Here is a 19,041-nt window from a genome sequence, read left to right as displayed (position 1 = left end):
GCGTGTGCCAGTGAGGGGAAGAGCTGGTGTGTGTTTCGTGCATGCTGGCTGCATGAGGAGAACATACCAGAAGGTGGCTGAGAGGGACTGAGCCCATCCGTGTGTTTTGGAGTCTAGCAAGTGTCTGTGAAGGTAGGTGCGTGTGTGAGTGAGTGTGAGTGTTTCCCTGCACGAGTATGTCTCCTCCAGCGTGTCAGTGAGGGTGAGACAGGTCATCCCTAGGGAGCAGCTGTGACACCAAGGGCTGAGGAGGAAGTGCCTTTGCAAAGGTGTGTCTTGGGGGGACAGAGAAGTCCCTGAGTGTGTGTCATTGTGATTCTGCAGCAGCGTCAGCGTGTGACTGGTGTGCAGTGCATGTGTAATTTCTGTGCTTCCACGTTTGTGTGGGTGCCCTGGTGAGGCTATGGGGAGGGTGTGTCCCCCCACCGCCAGGTGTCCTCAGTGTGTGGTGGAAGGAGCTCCGTTAGTGTTTTCTGCTGGCAGAGGTATGACTCACAGCCTAAGGGTGGGGTCTCCAGGGTCAGTAGAGACTGGCCTTGCCCCAGGGGGAGGGCTGGTGGACACGAGGGTGGAGGTGTGCCCCAGTGACCCGAGGCGGCCTGCGCAGCTGAGCCCTGCGTGTCCCCCCAGATGTGGACGAGTGCCGCATGCTTGCTCACCTGTGCCCCCACGGGGAGTGCATCAACAGCCTTGGCTCCTTCCGCTGTCGCTGCCAGACTGGGTATGCGCCAGATGCTGCTGCCACAGCCTGTCTGGGTGAGCCTCCCCACCCCCGTCCCCTGGCCCGCCCCCCCTTTGCACAGCACCAGAGCATCCCTGGCCCTGCCCCCTGCCCCAACACCATCTGGGCCACTTCCTTCCTGGTATTTTGTGCATCCTGAGATTTTCAGTTACACCTTGTAGCAGTTGTTCACCTAAGTCAGGGATTAGCAAACTCCAGCTCAAGGGACTAGTCCGGCCCTCCACTTGTTTTTGTTACTAAAGTTTTATTGGCACACAGCCATGCCTGTTTGGTTCCCTTCCCATTGTGGCTGCTTTCCCGCACCACAAAGGAAGAGTTGAGTAGTTGGGACTGAAGCCATGTGGCCCGCAAAGCCAAAGATGTTTATTCTCTGGCTTTTTATGGAAAATGGGCCAATTCCTTGTGTAAGCCCATAGAGTCTGCTTGGTTAGGGCCTGAGTGGAGGCCCCAGGCCCTGAGCCTCCGGGAACATCTGTCTGATCCCCCTGCATGCTGCTCACCCTCTAGATGTAGATGAGTGTGGCCAGGCCCCCACGCCATGCGCCTTCCTCTGCAAAAACACTGAGGGCGGCTTCCTGTGCGCCTGCCCCCGAGGCTACCTGCCGGAGGAGGGTGGCAAGACCTGCAGAGGTGAGGCTGCCCCCCAGGCCCTGTGGGGCTCCATCCCCGGCCCCCCAGGGATGCCCCGAGCTCGTCCCCTCCCCCACACCGCGTGCCGTTGGACGCCAACCTTGGGGTCTTGCCCCTGGGAAGCCCCCAGCCCTGGGGGGGCCCTGCCCTGAGCCCGCGGGGACCATCTGTGCCGCAGACCTGGACGAGTGCTCCTCTAGGCGACACAGCTGCCAGTTCTTCTGCACCAACACCATCGGCTCCTTCGCCTGCCGCTGTCCCCCCGGCTTCACGCAGCACCACCAGGCCTGCCTTGGTGAGTCCTCCTACCGCTCCCTGCAGCTGATGCGTGGCACCGGCCTTCACTCGTTTCCCAGACACGTAGCAAGTGCCGAGTGTGTGCCAGACATCGGAGACAGAGGGTGATCGGAACAAAGTCCACGCTCTGTGGGTGCTCATATTCCGGTGGCAGTCTCCTTCCTCACCCTAGGGACGTGGGAGGCCCGCCCTGAAGAGTCCCTCTGACCTTGGCCCAGGACACCCACTTTTACCCCTGACCAGTCCCTGCTGGGTCTCTCTCCTAGGGTCTCCCCAGAGTGCTCCAGAAAGCCCGGGGGCTCACAGGGTCTAGAGGGGAAGTTGGTTCAGAAGCCAAAGCTGCAGGGGCATCTGCCGCTCCCATCACTTTTTAGTGTCTTGTGGCCTGAAAGGATCAGACCCCCGCTGAGGGCCAAGCCCAGCCGTGGGTGACCCCATTCAGGCTCCCACTAACCCACTCAGCCCGCACCTACTGCGACCTCCTGTGTACCAGGCAGTGCTCTAGGCCAGAGGGCTGCGCACGCCAATCCCCTAGGTCAGGTCCAGCCCCCTACTTTCTTTTGTTAATAAAGTTTTATTGGCGCGCAGTCACGCCCATTCATTTACATACGTCTGTGGCTGCTTTTGAGCTGCAACAGCAGAGCCAGAGCCAAGTAGCTGCAACAAAGTCACACATATTTTTCCTAGCTGTCCCTTTGCGGAAGGGATTTGCCTAGGCCTGTTCTAAACCCTGAGGGCACAGCAGCGCACACAAGAGGCAAGTTTGCTGTGTCGCAGATTGTCCCTGCTAGCAGGGAATCCAGACAGAAACAAACAGTAAGTTAACACCATAGTGTGTTGGAAGGCGATGCGTGGCGTGAAAGAAAGAAAACATAAAGCAGAGTAACGAGATCGGGAAGGCTGCAGTATTTCACATAGGGATCAGGAGAAGCCTCGTCAAAAGGGACATTTGTACAAAGGGCGGAAGGAGGTGCGGGAGCGAGTTGTGTGCCCATCTGGGAAGAGCCTTATGAACCTTGAAACAAGCTGCGTTTCTTGTTTCTCTGCACGGTTATCTTCTCTGTCTCTGAAGATGAGCACACCTGACTTAGCATTTGTATGTGGGCAGCTCTATGCACGTACACGTGTGGGCCCTGCACACGGCCCATGCGTGCCATGCACCGGGCAAGCTCACATGAGACTCCTCTCCCACAGATCGAGGGCTCCAGATCATTCCTCACTAACACCTGCATAGCCTATACTCCTTGTGGGTGGTCTTAGGCTGACTGGATCAGGGGTCGCCAATTTTTTTCTGTCAAATGTCCAACAGTAGATCTTTTCAGCTTTGTGGTCCATACGGCCTTTGTCGAAAACACTTAGCCCTGCCCTTGTAGATCAAAAGTAGCCACAGACAGTGCGTCATAAACGAATGGGCATAGCCGTGTGCCAATGAAATGCATTTACAAAAAAACAGGCAGCGGGCCAGATTTGGGTCTCAGGGCCTCTGTTTGCTGATGCCTGGACTAGAAGATCAAACTTACATGACCACGGTAGGGCCCCCAACCCTTGGTTTGCTTTGCTGGATGCAAGGGAGAGAAACCGCCGTAGCGCCCGATGCTTCTCTCTGGTGGGATCCTAGCAGGAATCCCGGGCTGGTCTCTGTGGCCCCTCAAGGGACAGCTCGGACATGAGGGATGAGCCCACAAGCAGATACAGGATCCTCCCTGGCTTGGAAGCCCCAGGTCCCCAGTGTCTCTTGCACCCAGGAGAGATTCCAGGTCCCTAACAGGAGGTGTCTAGGGTCAAGAATCTTCATACTCTAGGAAGCCAAAACTAGGGTTCCCCGCCAGAAATAAACCACCAGCGTGGGCCATTACCACCATAATCAGCCATGTCTCGGCTTGCACTGCTGTCACAAAACACCCTAGACCGGGGTGGGGGGTGGGGCTTAAACAGTAGACACTTACTGCTCACAGTTCTAGAGCCTGGAACGTCCAAGGTTAGGGTGCCGGGACGGTCGGTTTCTGGTAAGGGCTCTCCTCTGGTCCTGCAGACAGCTGCCTCCTCTCTGTGGCTCACAAGGCAGAGAGAGAGAGAGAGAGAGAGAGAGCAAGGTCTTGAGTGTCTTTTCTTACAAGTCGCCCCCTCCTGAGCCCACAGAGGGTAAGTCAGCCACCCCAGGTCACACAGCTTTGGAGGCAATGCCGATGAGAGTCGAACGAAGTCCTATACGTGCATGATCTTGAATGTTCGGGGCAGTTCTGGGAGGTGGGGACGGTTACGGATCTCATTTCACAGAAGGAGAAACTGAGGCACAGAGAGGGACAGTGACTTGCCCGAAGCCAAACCATTGATCAGGCGGTGGGCCCGGCATGGTGGGTGCCCGACCCGAATCCCCTAACCGCTAGGCCATCCTGCCCATTCTCTGTCCCCTGCAGACAATGACGAGTGCTTGGCTCAGCCTGGCCCATGTGGCACCCGTGGGCGCTGTCACAACACGCCCGGCAGCTTCCGCTGTGAGTGCCGCCAAGGCTTCGCCCCGGACAGCTCAGGCCGAGGCTGTGAAGGTAGAGCTGGGCTTTGGGTGGGGTCCGGGCCCGGGCTGTAGTCCAGGGGCCCGCCAGGCAAGCCATCTGGCCCTGTCCGTGTCTCGCAGATGTGGATGAGTGTGATGGGCCCCATCGCTGCCAGCACGGGTGTCAGAACGAGCTGGGCGGCTACCGCTGTGGCTGCCCCCAGGGCTTCACCCCGCACTCCCAGTGGAGCCAGTGTGTGGGTGAGTGTCCAGGGCTGGGAGGAAGCCGGGGCCCCCCCATCAGAATCTGTCCAGAGCAGGCAACTAGGAACCACCCCCATCTGGGTCGTGCACCCCCCACCTCCACTGCTGGGGAGGCGCAGGGCAAGCTTGGCAAAGCTCAAGTCCACTTTTTAGGGAGTGGTGGCCTGGGGGGCTCAGCTGAGAAGGATTCTGAGTCAGTGCCTGTGATTGCTGGGAAAGAGTGCTGGGATTGATTAGTGATGCCTGCTCTGGGTGTGGCAATGGGGACCAGGAGCGTGCATGCTTCATCTTTGCCATAGCTGTTGCAGAGGCCCTCGTGTGGGGGACTAGCCTTCTGCACCCCGACCTTCTCCGTCACATGCTTCTCTTTGTGCTCCAGCCCTCCACACGGCAGCCTCGTCCTTACCACGCCTCTCTGCTCCTCCCCTACAGTCTGACTTTCACTCTCTGCCCTTGTTGGGCCCACTCTTTGGAGAGCCCTCTGGGCACTGCTACCTGCTCCTCCTGGACACTCTCCTCCCTCAGTCTCTATGACACGGCTGGCCCTGCCCTCCCACCGCCTCTCTGACACTCCCTTCTCTCTGGTTCCTCCTCCCGCCCCTGACGGTGGGTCCTCAGCTACGTTCTCCATCTTTGCCCTGCCCTGCAGCGGTTGGCCCTTGGGGACGGCACAGACCTTTGGCCCTGCTGCCGGTTCCTCCTGGTCGGCCTGTCTCCCCCTCTGCACACTCAAGCCCTCACTCGTCCACCTGCAGCTTGCCCGGGACCTACCTTGTGTCAGGCGCTGGGATGCAGAAGTGGGCCAAGTAGCAGACTCCATCCCTGCTCGCCGGTGTTCTCCTCTAGTGGTGGGGACCGGGATTAATTAGGCCAGTGGTTCTCAACTGGGAATGGTTCTGCCCCCTTGGGGACATTTTGAAGGGTCTTGGAGACCTTCTGCTCATCACAACTGGGAGGTAGATGCTCCTGGCGTCTCGTGCGTGGAGGCCACGGATGCCGCTCAGTATTGTATGGTGCACGGGACAGCCCCCCCACCACAGAGAATGATCCAGTTCCCAGTGTCAGTTGTGCCAAGTATGAAACCTCATTCCAGATTGTCCCACAATTTAGGATTCCTGGGAAATTTTGAGAAATGCTTTGAAGGAGGATTACAGGGCTGGGGGAGTTGAGGAGTGTAGGGGTGGGGCAGACCTATGCCAGGGCTGATGGAGAGCCTGATGGAGGGTGATGCTGACCCAGGGCTCTGAAGGAGGAGGCAGCGTTAACTGCGTGGGGACCGGGAGTGCTGTGGGCAGGGGCTTTGGGGGATGCAAAAGCTGCCCCAGCAGCAAAAGCTGTTCTCTCTCTCTTGCTGTCCCCACTCACAGACGAAAACGAGTGTGCGCTGTCCCCTGCAGCCTGTGGCAGCGCCTCCTGCCACAACACGCTGGGCGGCTTCCGCTGCGTCTGCCCCTCTGGCTTTGACTTTGACCAGGCCCTGGGGGGCTGCCAGGACGTAGACGAGTGTGCCGCCTGGGGAGGCCCCTGTAGCTACGGCTGTGCCAACACCCCTGGTGGCTTCCTGTGTGGCTGTCCCCAAGGCTACTTCCGGGCCGGGCAAGGGTGAGGGGCTGGAGTGGGGCAGGCACAGATGCCCCAACCCTGTGAGAGCGCACACATGCACACACGTGCGTCCATGCACACATGCCATTTGCACACGTGTGCACAGAGACCTGGGCACCCACAGCACACGTGTGGGTGCACACACGAGCTCACACCCCATTTTGGTGTAATTGCCTGCATGGTGCCCTTGTATATTTGCATGTGCACAACGGTAGGTGCGCACTTCTCTGTAATACCCTTGAGCATCTGCACGACTCACGCATGTGCCAACACGCCTGGGCACCCTTACGCATTCGTATATTTCAGTGTCCACATGTGCACACATAACACTCACCAGCATCTGGGGTGCCTGCAGGTTCACATCTCTGCCCTGGTGAGCTAAGGGAGGCGTGCACGCATGCACACATCCTTTGTGCATGCACACGCAAAGGCACTCCTGCACATTTACACACCAGCACCCGTCCCCACGGGCATTGTGGCTCTGAATGGAGAGTGAGGGCTGGAGGGGGTGCGGGGGAGATCCCACCAGCCTGCCCCTGAAGACCCACCACCCCCTTGTCCTGGCCCAGGCACTGTGTCTCTGGCCTGGGCTTCAGCCCTGGACCCCAGGAGGCCCCAGACGAGGAGGAGCTGCTCTCATCCGAAGCCTGCTATGAATGCAAGATCAATGGCCTCCCCGCTCGTGACCGGCCACGGCGCAGCGCCTACGGGGGCCACCAGGTGGGGAGAAGGAAGGCAGAAGTGAGACAGGAATGCTGGGTCTGAGGGGCTTTCAGTATTGGATTTAACTAAATATGAGTGTATTACTTTGTCCTATTCCCCCCTTTTCTCCCCTTTCCTATTGTTGCCATTGTTTTCTGTAAGCTTCTCAAAGGTAGGGCCCTGGGTCTGTAAGAGTGAGTGCAGTGGTTGTCGGGGCTCCTAGGCTGGGCGCCCATGGATCTGGGTGGAAGAGGGCTGTCCCCCCTGCCCCGCACCCTCCCTGGCTTTGCCTGCAATACCCAAGACTGCCAGCAGGTGTCAGCAAGAGCACACGTGTGAGCAACACTGCTGGGTAGGTGGGGGAGGGCTGAAGTCTCCAGACCGGAGGGGCAGGGAAACAGGACTAGCTTTCACATTAACACAACCACAAAGGACCCCTCAACACGTAAATGAGGCGGAACAAATAGCAGTGCCCAGAGCCAAGGAGAAGAAAACAGATCACCTCCTGTAGGACTGGCTACGTCACCCGGCCCGGTTAGCCTGCCATTGAGGCCACTGGCTTATTCAGGGCCCTGTCCGGCTGCCAGGACCAGGAGCGTACTCAGAGCAGTTCACATAAAGAGGGGTTTGTCATCTGCACACAGGGTGCTCTCAAAGAGCCCAGATGCAGGAAGTGTCGCAACCCCCCCCCACCCCGGGAACCGGAAGGCTATTGGGCAGCTCCTCTCTGTGGCCCCTACCCACTGCATTCCCATTCTCCCCGCCTCTGACCGGCACCTGCCTGGTCTTTGTCCACAGGTGAGCCCGGCCAGCCTTGACTCGGAGGCCCCACTGACCTTGGGCCTGAACCTCTCACGCCTGGGCTGGGCTGAGCACATCCTGGAGCTGCGGCCAGCCCTGGAGAGCCTGCAGGGACGGGTCCGCTATGTCATTGCCCATGGCAACAGGCCAGGTTTCTTCCGCATGCATCACCTCCGGGGCCTCAGCTCCCTGCAGCTGGGGCGACGGAGGCCCGGGCCTGGAACCTACCAGCTGGAGGTGGTGAGCGTGGCAGGGCCCTGGGGCACCTGGCCGGAGGGGCAGCTGACACCAGGGGGCGGGGCCTTGCGGCTGAAGGTGCACCTGCAGCTGCTGTAGCTGGAAGGAGCCCACACCGCCTCCCTGACTTCAGGCCCCTCCCGCGGCCCCCTCTCTGGACTCCCTGCATGGGCACTGCCCCATCCTTGCCTTTTCCGGCGGGATTTGGGGGAAACTGATGTCACTCAGCTCACCGCACACCGCGGAGAGACCCTGGTGACCCTGGTGAAGCCTTGGCCTCGGGTGCGCCCCAGGGCCCCCCATTCATTCTCTTCTCCAGAACTGCCGATTCTGGAGTTGGGGGGCTGCCGATCCCACCAGCAATGGGATCACTGACCAGGTGGAACCCCAAAACTCAGGAAGAGTAAAATACGATTCTGCGACCTCAGGCGAACCCAGCCTCTGCCCAGGGGGACAGATTTGGACAATTGGGTATTGCAGGCAAAGCCGGGGAGGGTGCGGGGCGGGGGGACAGCCCTCTTCCACCCGGGTCCATGGGCGCCCAGCCTGGGAGCCCCGACAACCACTGCACTCACTCTTACAGACCCAGGGCCCTACCTTGGAGAAGCTTACAGAAAATAATGGCAACAATAGGAAAGGGGAAAAATGGGGAAATAGGACAAAGTAATACACTCATATTTAGTTAAATCCAACACTGAAAGCCCCTCAGACCCAGCATTCCTGTCTCACTTCTGCCTTCCTTCTGCCCAACAATGGACCCCAACATTCCGTCTTGCCTGGAGACAGCTGGAAGCCACGGCATGCACCCTCCTCCTCCACCACCCAGGGTCCAGGAGGGGCCTGTGATTCACTGTAGCTGGTCCGTCTCAGGCTTACACTGCTGCACTGCCCCATGGCTCACCCCTGGGGCGCAGTGCGACATGGGAACGGACGGCTGGGGTGGGCCTGGGCCTTGACCCTCCAAGCCAAAGAGCCTCTGGGGCCCCAGCCAGAGTTGGTGACGCACAGCCACGCTCGAGCCCCCGGTGGGGTGGGCTAAGGTTCCAGCCTGCTTTTATGTCAGAAGCAGAGACAACAATAAAGTTATTTTGGGTTAAGTCTGCCTCTTTGGCATGTTCTGGAAGTCAGGAGGTGCTGCCCTCAGCAGGGCCAGGCCAGGCTCACAGGTCAGGGGGCAGGAGGCCCCGGAGGGTAGGATGGACTTCAGCCTGGGGCTCGGAGGAGAAACCATGCGGGTGAGACACAGGTGAAGGCCACCTTCCACCTGGAGGTGGGGACATGGTGCCAGGGTACAGGCAGGTGCTGTGAACCTCAGACCCGTGAGTGGCACAAGGCCAGGCTGATGGTGGCCACCACTGGAAGCCCTTGTGGGTTCACCGATCCTGATGACAACGGCTTATGCTTCCTGACCACGTGTGATGTGCCGGGCGCCATTCCAAGTATTTTCCCATTGTCGACCCATTGACTAGTCCTTGCAACCGCCTGGAATAGAGGCTGTTGTGCTCATCCCCATTTCACAGATTGGAAAACAGGCTTACAGAGGTGAAGGTGACTCCAGGTGGCAGGTAGCAGAGCCAGCGTCCGTGCCGGGAGATCATGGCTGTGCAGTCGGCGTGTGTGGATGCTTGCCTGTCAGACAGTAGCACATTTATTTTTTTTAAGTTTGCTTACTTATTTTTTTAGTAATCGCTACGTCCAATGTGGGGCTGGAGCTCACAACCCCGAGGTCCAGAGTCACACGCTCTACTGACTGAGCCAGCCAGGTACCCCAGAGAGTAGAGCATTTAGTCCCCGCTGACTTGTCTGAGAAAATCAGTGATATCACCCATTTTACAGGGGGCGGAACCGAGGCTTAGAGAGTTTGTAGAATCTGCCCGAATCACCTCCATAGCTTAGCGGGGCCTGGGTGTGACCCACCAGCCCCCAAACTGCCTCTTGTCCTCTAGAGAGGGAGCATTTGGTTTTCATCTGGAATGTTCTCTCTCGTGGTGGAAACAGACTGCCCGGGGAGAGGACAGTTGGATGACTTGAGTCTGGCTGAGTGACCTGAATGTGGCCCGCCTCTCCCTGCAGGATGGTCACTGGTGCCCGGTCCCAGGGCTCTGTTCCTGGCCTGGTTCTGGTTCCCCTGACCTAACCGGAGCTTCTCTGGACCCCTGTCAGAGCTTGCAGAGGGCTCCTCCGCATTCGCCGGCCTCACTACAGCCCAAGGAGCTGAGCAGAACAAGTACAGTGAGCCCCGTTTTAGAGGCAAGGAAAGAGGCGCCAAGAGAGCAAGTGGTTTGCTCAAGGTCACCAGCTGGACTCGAACCAGGGCCTGCAGCCAGCATGCCCTCTGGGAGCCATCAGCTGTGAGGACTGCCAGCACAGATCTGGGGGTGGGATTCAACACAGGCGGGGGCAGCAACTCACACCCCATAATGAAACGCGACAGACAGGAATGGCATCCCACCAAAGGTTTATTTAAAAAACTATAGAAAAGCAGCCTGGGAGAAGTGTCCTGGGATGGACTGGTGCTTTGCAAGGACCCAGAGGGACCCAGCAGGAGTGGCCCAGGGTGGGTGGCAAGAGGCTGCAGGCGGGCGATGTATTCCGGTGATCCTCTACAAGACCCATAGCTTGGCGCAGACTCTGGCTCCTGGAGCAGGCAAGAGGGCTTGAAGTAAGGTCAGCTCTCTCCTTCCAGCTGCCTGAGGAGCGGGATGGGGCAGGGGTGACGGGAGGGAGCCAACCGCAGGCTCAGGCACAGGCACTGAATTTGGCCCGAATGACAGGGAGGCTGGGGCACCTGGAGCCGCAGGGGACCGTTGCAGTGGAGAAAGGTCCAGCCCATCTTGTGCTGGGCTAATCCTGGAGATGTGTCGGCTCACGGTCCTGCAGGGGGGATTGGAGAGGCCGGCAGGTGACGGGAACTGGAGTGGAGCTGGGCGCCCTGCAGCTCTTGGTCCGCACACCTGACATTTCATTGCAGCACTTGCTGAAGCCCCCTAGCCTGGGTTAGGGTAGTAAACAGCCACCTGAGTGTCAGCCTGCAGGGCTGACCACAGAATCAGCCTCCTTGGTCCTGGAAGGGAGTCCCCTCACCCAGTCTGTGCTGATCATGAGCCCTCATCCCTCAGCAGTGGTGATGGGTAGGGGATGGTCACATGATCAGAGTCCTTACCTGGATTAGCCTTTGTCAGGAGGGTAGTTTTCCCGTTGTTGCTTCTGGTGAGCCTGCTAACCTTGGGCAGTAGCTTGGAGATTCCAGTGTTCGACTTCCTACCTCCAAAGAGGATGACTGTACAAGAGAGAAAGAAATAGATAAGAACTCCACCAATACCCTCTGAGCACCTGGATCCAGCCAAGCCTGAAGCCGTTGGCTAGTGACTTGAGCCGACGAGTTTCCCATTTGCTTGAGTTTGCCATTTCTAGCAATGGAAAAAGTCTTGGCTAAAAGAGTTGTTCATCCACTCAGTCTCCACTCACCAGCAATCGGCGGGCTCTCTTTGGGGCGGCGGCAGCTGTCAGCGTGCTGGACTTTGGTCCCCTCCTTTGGGGGTTGAGGAGCCCAGGGGCCCACAGCAGGGAGGCGGAGGCCCCCCCGGAGGCTGGGTGTGGGTCTCACCCACCTTGCAAGTGTCTCCAGTGGCGCTTTGAGAGGGTCTTGTTCCCAGCATCCAGGAAGTCTACCATCTTTGGCACCCAGCTGTCCCGTGGGTTCGCACACAGGATCTTGTTTCTCGGGAAGAAGAATCTGGGGGGTGGGGTGGGGGAGCGGGTCCCTAGGTTAGGGTGTGAGTGGGGAGCAAAGCTGTGTAGGAGACTCCCCCCGCCCCCGCCAGCCTCCCACAGTCCCACTCACATCACAGCAGGCAGGTTGCAGCTGCCGCTCACTTCTTGGCGCCGGTAACCCCGGGCGTGCCGGAGGAAGCCGGGCCGAACACGGGAGTTGTAGGCCAGGCAGCAGTCCTCAGAGACACCTGCAAGCACGGCCGGAGCTCGCATCTCTGTGTGCACATGCGCTCTGCACGGGCTGCCCCAGACGCAGGCACCCCAAAACAGACCACAACCCTCCCAGCTCAGGTGATAAGGAGGCCAACACGGCTCACCTTTGGCCCCTGATATGGGGACGGCTGGCAGGAGTTGGAGGGAGTCCACAGTCCCGGGCTGGGAAGGACCCAAGACCACACAATGAATGAGGGACCAAAGCCACTTCTACTGCTCTGGGGCGGAGGGCAAGTGGTGCAGATGGAGCGCCCCGAGGAGGCACCGGGGGCCACCACGCCCGGCCCAGGCCCTCCTAAAATGAACGGTCTGGCCAGCCACTCCTGACGCCCCAACTCCTGCTCCAGCCTGGCCCTCCCCCACCTAGGGCCATCTCAAGGGCCTCTGCCCTTCTGTCCCCAGCAGAGTGACCACTCAGTCAGTGGGCCAAAAACCAGGAGGTCTCTGTTCGTTTACTGATTGGTTGAAAAAAGCATTTTGAGTTCCTACTAGGTGCCAGATGTGTAGACAAACACAGAGGGGAATTGGGTATGGGGCTCTCCCAGCCTGGTGGGGAGACCCAGAGATCCGTCTGTGCTGGGAGGGGGGAAGAGCAGGGACCTGGAGCTGGGTGGGCTTGGAAGAAGAGGTGTGCCAGCAGGGCCTGGGAGCATGAGCAGGTGGAATTGATGAGACAGTGAGAGGCCTTCAAGGCCCTGTGGCATCCATCCCTCAGCTGACCCCTGCCTCCAGGCACCACACCTGAGTTCTGGCCAAGCGCAGTAGGAAGGATGGGGGGAGGACTTTAGTGCTCCCCCACATCTCCAAACCTTGGTCCCAGAGGGCAAGGGACAGGGGAGCTGGATGGACCCTCCGTTGCAGTACCAGGCAGGCCGGGGGCCACTCTGCCCCCAGGATCAAAGGGCCCCAAGCTGGGCCTGGCTCGTGGAATGGGCCTCTGATAGCAGGACAACGGGAATGAAGCCCAGCCCCATCCCGGGCAAAGGTAAGGTCTGCTGGAAGCTAGGGCCTTTCAGACCGAGTGACGGGCAGGCGGGGCAGGTAGGGGAGGTGGGGGGAAGGGGGCTCTGGGGCTTTGACCAAGCCAGGGACCCTGCTCAGCCAGCTGCTGGGGCTCAGCCACCTCCCCTGGAGCCCTGTCCTATATCCTGGGGTTGCAAGACATAGTGGCCGGGCTCTTGGACACTGTATGCACCAAATCCTCAGCTGCCTAATAGAGGGAGAAGTGGGAAGGGACTCCCCATTAATAACAGTAATGGTTATCATTGTTGTTGCCCAGGCACTGGGCCAAGAGTTTTGCAAATATCAGCCCACTGGATTCTCATGTCCTATCTCAGCAGCGGGAATTCAGAGCCCCACTTTGCAGACGAGGAAACTGAGGCTCATGAAGACTGAGTAGTAACTCTCAGCCAGACCACACAGGCAGCCTGTGGGTGGGGGGCGACTCACTCTTGTTGGGTCACATCACTGCAATGTGTCCCTAGCTCTGCCACCACTGGGAGCCACCCTCGCCCCCCACAGTCCCTGGGCTGGCTAGAGTCCTGGCAGGGAGGCCTTGGGTCTTGGACCCTGGAGGAGGCATCACAGGGGCTCTGGAAGGAGGGGCTGTGGGGCCTGTACCCCCAGGGAGCTGCACCAGTGCCAGGAGTTTCTACAGCCCCCGGGGGGGGGGAGCTGTCTGTCAGAATTCGGTGGTGGAGATTGAACGGGGGAGGCTTCTGGAAGAGCGGAGGGGCGAACAGGGGAGGGCAGGAGGAGGGCTCCTGGGAGGCAGGGTAGGTACGGCCCAAGACATTACCTTGAGCATGGATAGTAGACCAGGCGCCCACCAAGCTGGCCACCAGGCAGAGCACGAGCCACGCGTTCATAGTGCAGGCTGCTCTTCCTCCGCAGGTGTCTTGAGGAATAATGGGAGAGGTGGGGGTGATGAGGCCCCCACATGGACAGCAGCAGGCACTGGGAACAACCCCATCTCAAGTCCGACACCCAGGGCCCCCTGCACAGGACAGGTGGTGCCGGCGCGGCCTGTGGCTGGTCTCAGCCAAACTCGGGGGACGGGGCGGGGGCGGGGCACGGGGGGGGGGGGCAGGACTCACCAACGCCTGCGGGGTCCCAGGAGCCGGTACCTGCTGGGGTGTCTCCACGCTCTCCTGCCCGGCAGGCCAGCAGGCCTCACAGCCTTTATAGATGGAGCCCCACCCTGCGGCCACCTGCTCTCCTCCCCCTCCCCCCCCTTTCCCACTTCGCCTCCGCCTTGGGCTTCTCCCAGTTTCTCTTTCTAGCTCCTCTCTCCCACGTCAAGGTGCACCTGGAGGGAGTTAGTGGTAGGCGCCCCGGACAAGAGGACCTCCTTCAAAGAGCTGGCAGGAAACACCAACTTTCTCAGCTACGAGGACGTGAGACAGACAAGGGTTGGCTCCCTTGGTGACTGGAGGCAGAACCACACAGATGGACAGACGCAGCCTGCCCAGGCCACTTGAAGGCTGGCTGCCTGGGGACCCCTCCCTTGACTGCTTCCCCCATCCAGGCCTCTCAGTCAGCGCCCCTGCTTTCTCCCCCAAAGGATCCTCTCTCCTCCCCGCATTCCCTCTCCTGCGGCACACTAGGGTGCACACCGGCTTCCCGCAGACGGGCCTCAGGCGGCCTAGAGCCTCTGCCTTGCTCCCTGCTCCGAAGCCACCTGTTCCTGTGGGGCCCTGACTTCACCCCATTTTTCTCTCCTTCCCCACAATGGGGAGCCTTACAGTTCTGCAGAAATGCCCTGGTTTTGAGAACAGGCAAATCCACAGAAGCAGAAAATAAAATCAGTCATTGCCGTGGGCTGGGAGGGGAGAATGGGGGGTTTGTAACTGTGAATATAGTAAACCCATGAAACTTACACTTTCTTTTTTTTAAAAGATTTTATTTTATCTTTTTTTAAACATTTATTTGAGAGAGAGACAGAGCTTGTGCACACAGCGGGGAGAGGGGCAGAGGGAGAGGGAGAGAATCCTCAAGCCGACGACCCCCTGAACCCAGAGCCCCAAGTGGGGCTGATTCCAAGACCCTGAGATCATGACCTGAGCCGAAATCAAGAGTCAGACACTTAACTGACTGAGCCAGCCAGGCGCCCCTGAAGACTTTGTTTTTAAGTAATCGCTACACCTGGCATGGAGCTTGAATCCCTAACCCTGAGATCAAGAGTCGCAGGCCCCACCGACTGAGCCACCCAGGCGCCCCTGGAACCCTACCCTTCCAGTGGGTGCAATGTAAGATATGTGAATTTTCTCAAGTATTAGCTGGGGAAAATATTTATTAACAACCACCAGAACAAAGAAATGCTCTAGTTTTCTAAGAAATGCCCGTATTACCTGGGGATACTCCAGGTAACTACGGCGGCACGAAGCAAAGCAAAACTCATCCAGAAGGCATTTTTTTCTTTCCCTGAGTCAGCGTGGCTCACCGGGTCAGAGGCGCCATGGTGGGAGTGGGCGGTTGTAGCGGGAAGGGGCCTCTGCCGAGACCTCACAGCTGATTGCTTTGAACTTTTAACTTCTTATCGCCCGCAGCCTTAGCTATAGACCACCCCAGGGAGTAACCACCCTCGCACCACTTATCATCTCCCCGCTTTAACAGGAGTCCCTGGTGGGGACCTCGATTCCCTGGGCGGAAGCTTGTGGCTTTGGGGGCGGGGCTTTGGCGCGGGGCGGGGCCTAGCCCGGGGCGGAGCCTGCGAGCCCTGCCCCGCTCCGCTCCGGCGGCTGAGCCGCCCCGGGGCCCCGCGCCTAGCCCTCCCCGGGCAGTGGCTGTGACCGTCTCCCGGGGCCCGCGCGCGCGCGCCTGCAGTTCCTTGGCCTCTTGCTGCGGGTGGGGGAGGGGGCCGGGACGCGGCTCCGCGTGGCTGGGGGCGTGGGGACGCGGCGTGGCGGGCCCGGCCAGCCTCTCCGCTCTGGTCCGCTGCCCCTGCCGGTCCCGCCGCCGGCAGCCGCCAAGGCGTGGCGTGACCCAGACTTGGCTGAGGTCCCCTGCGAGCGAGCCCACCTCCCCTCCCTGCCCCTCACGGTTTGTCCCACCCGCAGCCTTAAGGGGGTGGAGGGTGTCTGAGGCGCCTGGGCTCAGGGCAGACAGGGATTTGCGCCATCTTGGGCCCCGCACAGGTGTCAGGGAGGCGGACGGGATGCTCAGACCCTGAATGAAAACCCCGGAGTTCTGAGGACCGGAGCTGCTGAGTGTGAGGGCCAGATGCTCAGGGCCAGGGCTGAGCTGGGAAAGGGGCGGCCTCTTCTGTTCCTACAGCTGCTGGAGGCGGTAAGGGTGGACTGCTTACAGTAGGAGACCCTCTTCTGCATGTGTGAAATGAGCGCAGCTGGCGGGGTGGGGTGGTGGTGGACAGAAGTCTTTTCCTGCCTCTGGTCACCAGCCCTGACGATGGGGGCCGTTGGGGGGTGGTCTCCAGCCTGAAGACGAGCCAAGCTGAGGGACTGACCACAGCCCAGGGCCTGCAGGTTGGAAGGGCCGGCAAAGACCTTCCTTCCATGAGCCCAGCTCAGCTCCTGAAGGGAACCGCTAGGGAGGGCACACAGATGGTCCACTGCAGAATGGGGTGGGGGAGGATGGGCTCTGTGATGGGGAACCCTCCCTTTGGAGTGAGTTCCTCTTGGGGCCGGCTCACTCTCATTTCTCTGCTGGAGAACAGTCCCAGGTGTTCAGTGTTGGCCCACTTTACAGAGGAGGAGACCGAGGGTCAGGGAGGCTCTGAGAGTCATCAGAAAGGCACAGGGGCCCTGGGGAAGTACCACCAGCTGAAGTGGGGGTCCTCCTGCAGTTGCCGCTGCATATTAGATCTCCCCTTCCCTGTGCTGCCTACAGCTCTCCTGAACCTCTGGTGCCTCCAGGTCCCTGCTCAGGTGGCCTCGGAAAGCAGCAGCTAGAGGCCCTCCCCCCACACCACCTTGTGCATGTCAGGAGGCGCATACCAACCCGTCTGCTGGGCCTGGACTCCTGCTGTGCCTAGCTGCCTCCTGCTCTGGCCCAGATGTACAGTGGTTACCAGGCAACTGGAGAAAGGGAGGAAAGGGGGTTTTTCCAGGATGCCTTGCAAGCCTCTGGCCTGACTTTCAGGGACTTAATTTATAGACTGTCCCTGTGTGACCCCTTTCACTGTGTTCCTGATATGGTTGACCTTGCTGCCTCCTGGAAAGCTGGCTTTGAGGGGCTTCCCTCCCCAGGCTGACCAGTGGTCTCTGTGTTCCATGGGGTAGCTGCACTGACTGTCTGGGTGGGCACCAGGCCACCCAGAGGGACTTGGGCCACTGGCGCTGGTTGTATGCAGCCTTGGCCTCAGTCCTGGTGCTTCCCCTGCTCTCACAGGACGTGTGGGACAGGCCAGCTGGACTGCCCCAGCTAGGAAGGAGGCCTACTGCAGGGCCTTCCAGGCTGGGGCTGAGGCAGGGGTGGCATGGAGAGGAAGGGCGGTGGGCTCTGAGGAGAGAGGCCCATGGGGCCCTCTACGAGACCCTCTGAAGCTGCTGAGCTCCATTCACCCCTTCCACACAGGTTTTCTGGGTGCCTCTTCCATACCAGCTTTTTGCTAGGCCCCGGAGTGATGGCAGTGAATAAGCAGATGTGTCCCGGCCATGAAAGATGACAGTAGTGTCACCGAGCCTCACTGAACATCTGTTGGGGACCATTTGTTATCTTGTTCATTCGGCAAACAGTTAGCAAGGGCCTACTGTATGCCAGGCACTGGGCTGGGTGCCAGGGGAAAGCAATGAAGGAGACACATGGTCCCAGGGTAGAGCAGACGAGACAAGCAGCAAATATGAAGCGAGATACTTCGAGATTAGGATCATGGCTACAAATCCTGGTGTGACAGGAAGACGCTGGGGACGGGCTGGGCTCCTCCAAAGAGAGTGGCCCGAGATGATAACCACCCTGTAGGATTAATATTCATCCCCATTTTACAGGGAAAACGCAATCAACTAAAGCTCGGAAAGGTTAAGTTGTCTGCCCAAGTAAGCGGGGCCGGATTCCAAGCTCAGCTCTGACCCCTTCATTCCACGTGTACTGATTGGGGGCTGTATTAAGCATGTCTTGCGGCACCTGGGTGGCTCAGTTGGTTAAGCGTCTGCCTTCAGCTCAGGTCATGATCCCTGGGTCCCGGGATCGAGTTCCGAATCGGGCTCCCTGCTCACCTGGGAGCCGGCTTTTCCCTCTCCCTCTGCCACACCCTGCCCTGCTTGTGCTCTCTAATAAATAAATAAAATCTTTTTTTAAAAGATTTTATTTATTTGACAGAGAGAGACACAGTGAGAGAGGGAACACAAGCAGGGGGAGTGGGAGAGGGAGAAGCAGGCTTCCCGTGGAGCAGGGAGCCCGATGCAGGGCTCGATCCCAGGACCCCGTGATCGTGACCTGAGCTGAAGGCAGACGCGTGACGACTGAGCCACCCAGGCGCCCCAAATCTTTTTTTTTTAAGAAAAGCATGTCTTTAAAAAATTTTTAATACTATATTTTATTTAACCCTATCTAGAAAAATATTATCATTTCCACATGTAACCAAATAAGAACAACTAATGAGACATCCCCCCCTTTTTTTGGCATAGTAAATCTTGATTGTACATTTGCAGCACGTTTCAAGTGCCAAATAGCCACATGTGGTGGTGGCTAGTGGTTACCTCAGTGGGCAGGGCAACTCTAGCCACAGATAATTGTCAGTTCATAATTTCATACTGATTCATTTTTATTTCTGTTCTTTATTAAGACTTTTTTTTAAAAGAGCAGTTTAATTTTCGCAGTGATACCAAGGGGAAGTCACAGAGATTTCCCACATACCCTTTGCCCTACACATGGATAGTCTCCTTCGTTATCAACAACCTGTCCTGGAGCCCTGGATGGCACATTGCTATCATCCAAAGTCCATAGTTTGTATCAGGGTCCACTCCTGGTGCTTGCTGTACGTTCTAAGCATTGGTACAAATGTATAATGACACGCGTCCATCTTTATGATATCAGGGTATTTCACTGCCCTAAAAATCCTCTGTGCTCCAAGCACGTCTTTTTTATGATGATGTTTTGATAGCCGGGACCTCCCTGATCATGGAAGGACTCGCCCGTCCCAGGGTTAGCAGATTCCTAGAGATGGTAAATGCCTTGTGAGCGAACCTTCCATACGCAAACCAGCCAATCCAGAGCCCACACTTGAGCCCCTTTCTTTCTGGGTCTCACACTCAGGGCCACCGTCCCCTGCCCTGATCACCCCAGAGCCAGGTGCCAGACAACTAGGCACAGCCCCTATACCCCAGAG

At 58.6% G+C, this 19,041-nt stretch overlaps 2 protein-coding genes across 2 annotated transcripts in view; one reads left to right on the top strand and one right to left on the bottom strand.

Moving 5' to 3' along the window:
- Nucleotides 1-8,277, top strand: part of FBN3 (fibrillin 3) — a 53,227-nt gene extending 44,950 nt beyond the window's left edge. The window contains exons 57-64 of the mRNA XM_088017627.1: nt 631-756; nt 1,250-1,372; nt 1,551-1,667; nt 4,087-4,215; nt 4,305-4,424; nt 5,795-6,029; nt 6,599-6,749; nt 7,530-8,277. Coding sequence (XP_087873753.1) covers nt 631-756; nt 1,250-1,372; nt 1,551-1,667; nt 4,087-4,215; nt 4,305-4,424; nt 5,795-6,029; nt 6,599-6,749; nt 7,530-7,868 — 1,340 coding nt within the window. The 3' untranslated portion in view covers nt 7,869-8,277. The remainder of the gene's footprint in view (nt 1-630; nt 757-1,249; nt 1,373-1,550; nt 1,668-4,086; nt 4,216-4,304; nt 4,425-5,794; nt 6,030-6,598; nt 6,750-7,529) is intronic.
- Nucleotides 8,278-10,635: 2,358 nt separating this feature from the next.
- The window catches only part of CCL25 (C-C motif chemokine ligand 25), a 38,216-nt gene continuing 29,810 nt past the window's right edge, over nt 10,636-19,041 (bottom strand). Inside the window, exons 5-9 of the mRNA XM_028093125.2 lie at nt 13,555-13,653; nt 11,614-11,731; nt 11,381-11,505; nt 10,933-11,049; nt 10,636-10,643 (exon numbers count right to left, since the gene is read on the bottom strand). Of these exons, the coding sequence (XP_027948926.2) occupies nt 10,636-10,643; nt 10,933-11,049; nt 11,381-11,505; nt 11,614-11,731; nt 13,555-13,653 (467 nt within the window). The remainder of the gene's footprint in view (nt 10,644-10,932; nt 11,050-11,380; nt 11,506-11,613; nt 11,732-13,554; nt 13,654-19,041) is intronic.

The sequence above is a fragment of the Eumetopias jubatus genome, unplaced genomic scaffold (genome assembly GCF_037043125.1).
Source record: "Eumetopias jubatus isolate StellerSeaLion01/CBP00866 unplaced genomic scaffold, mEumJub1_p1.0 scaffold_1, whole genome shotgun sequence".
NCBI lineage: Eukaryota > Metazoa > Chordata > Mammalia > Carnivora > Otariidae > Eumetopias > Eumetopias jubatus.
This window is presented reverse-complemented; position numbering and strand designations above follow the sequence as displayed.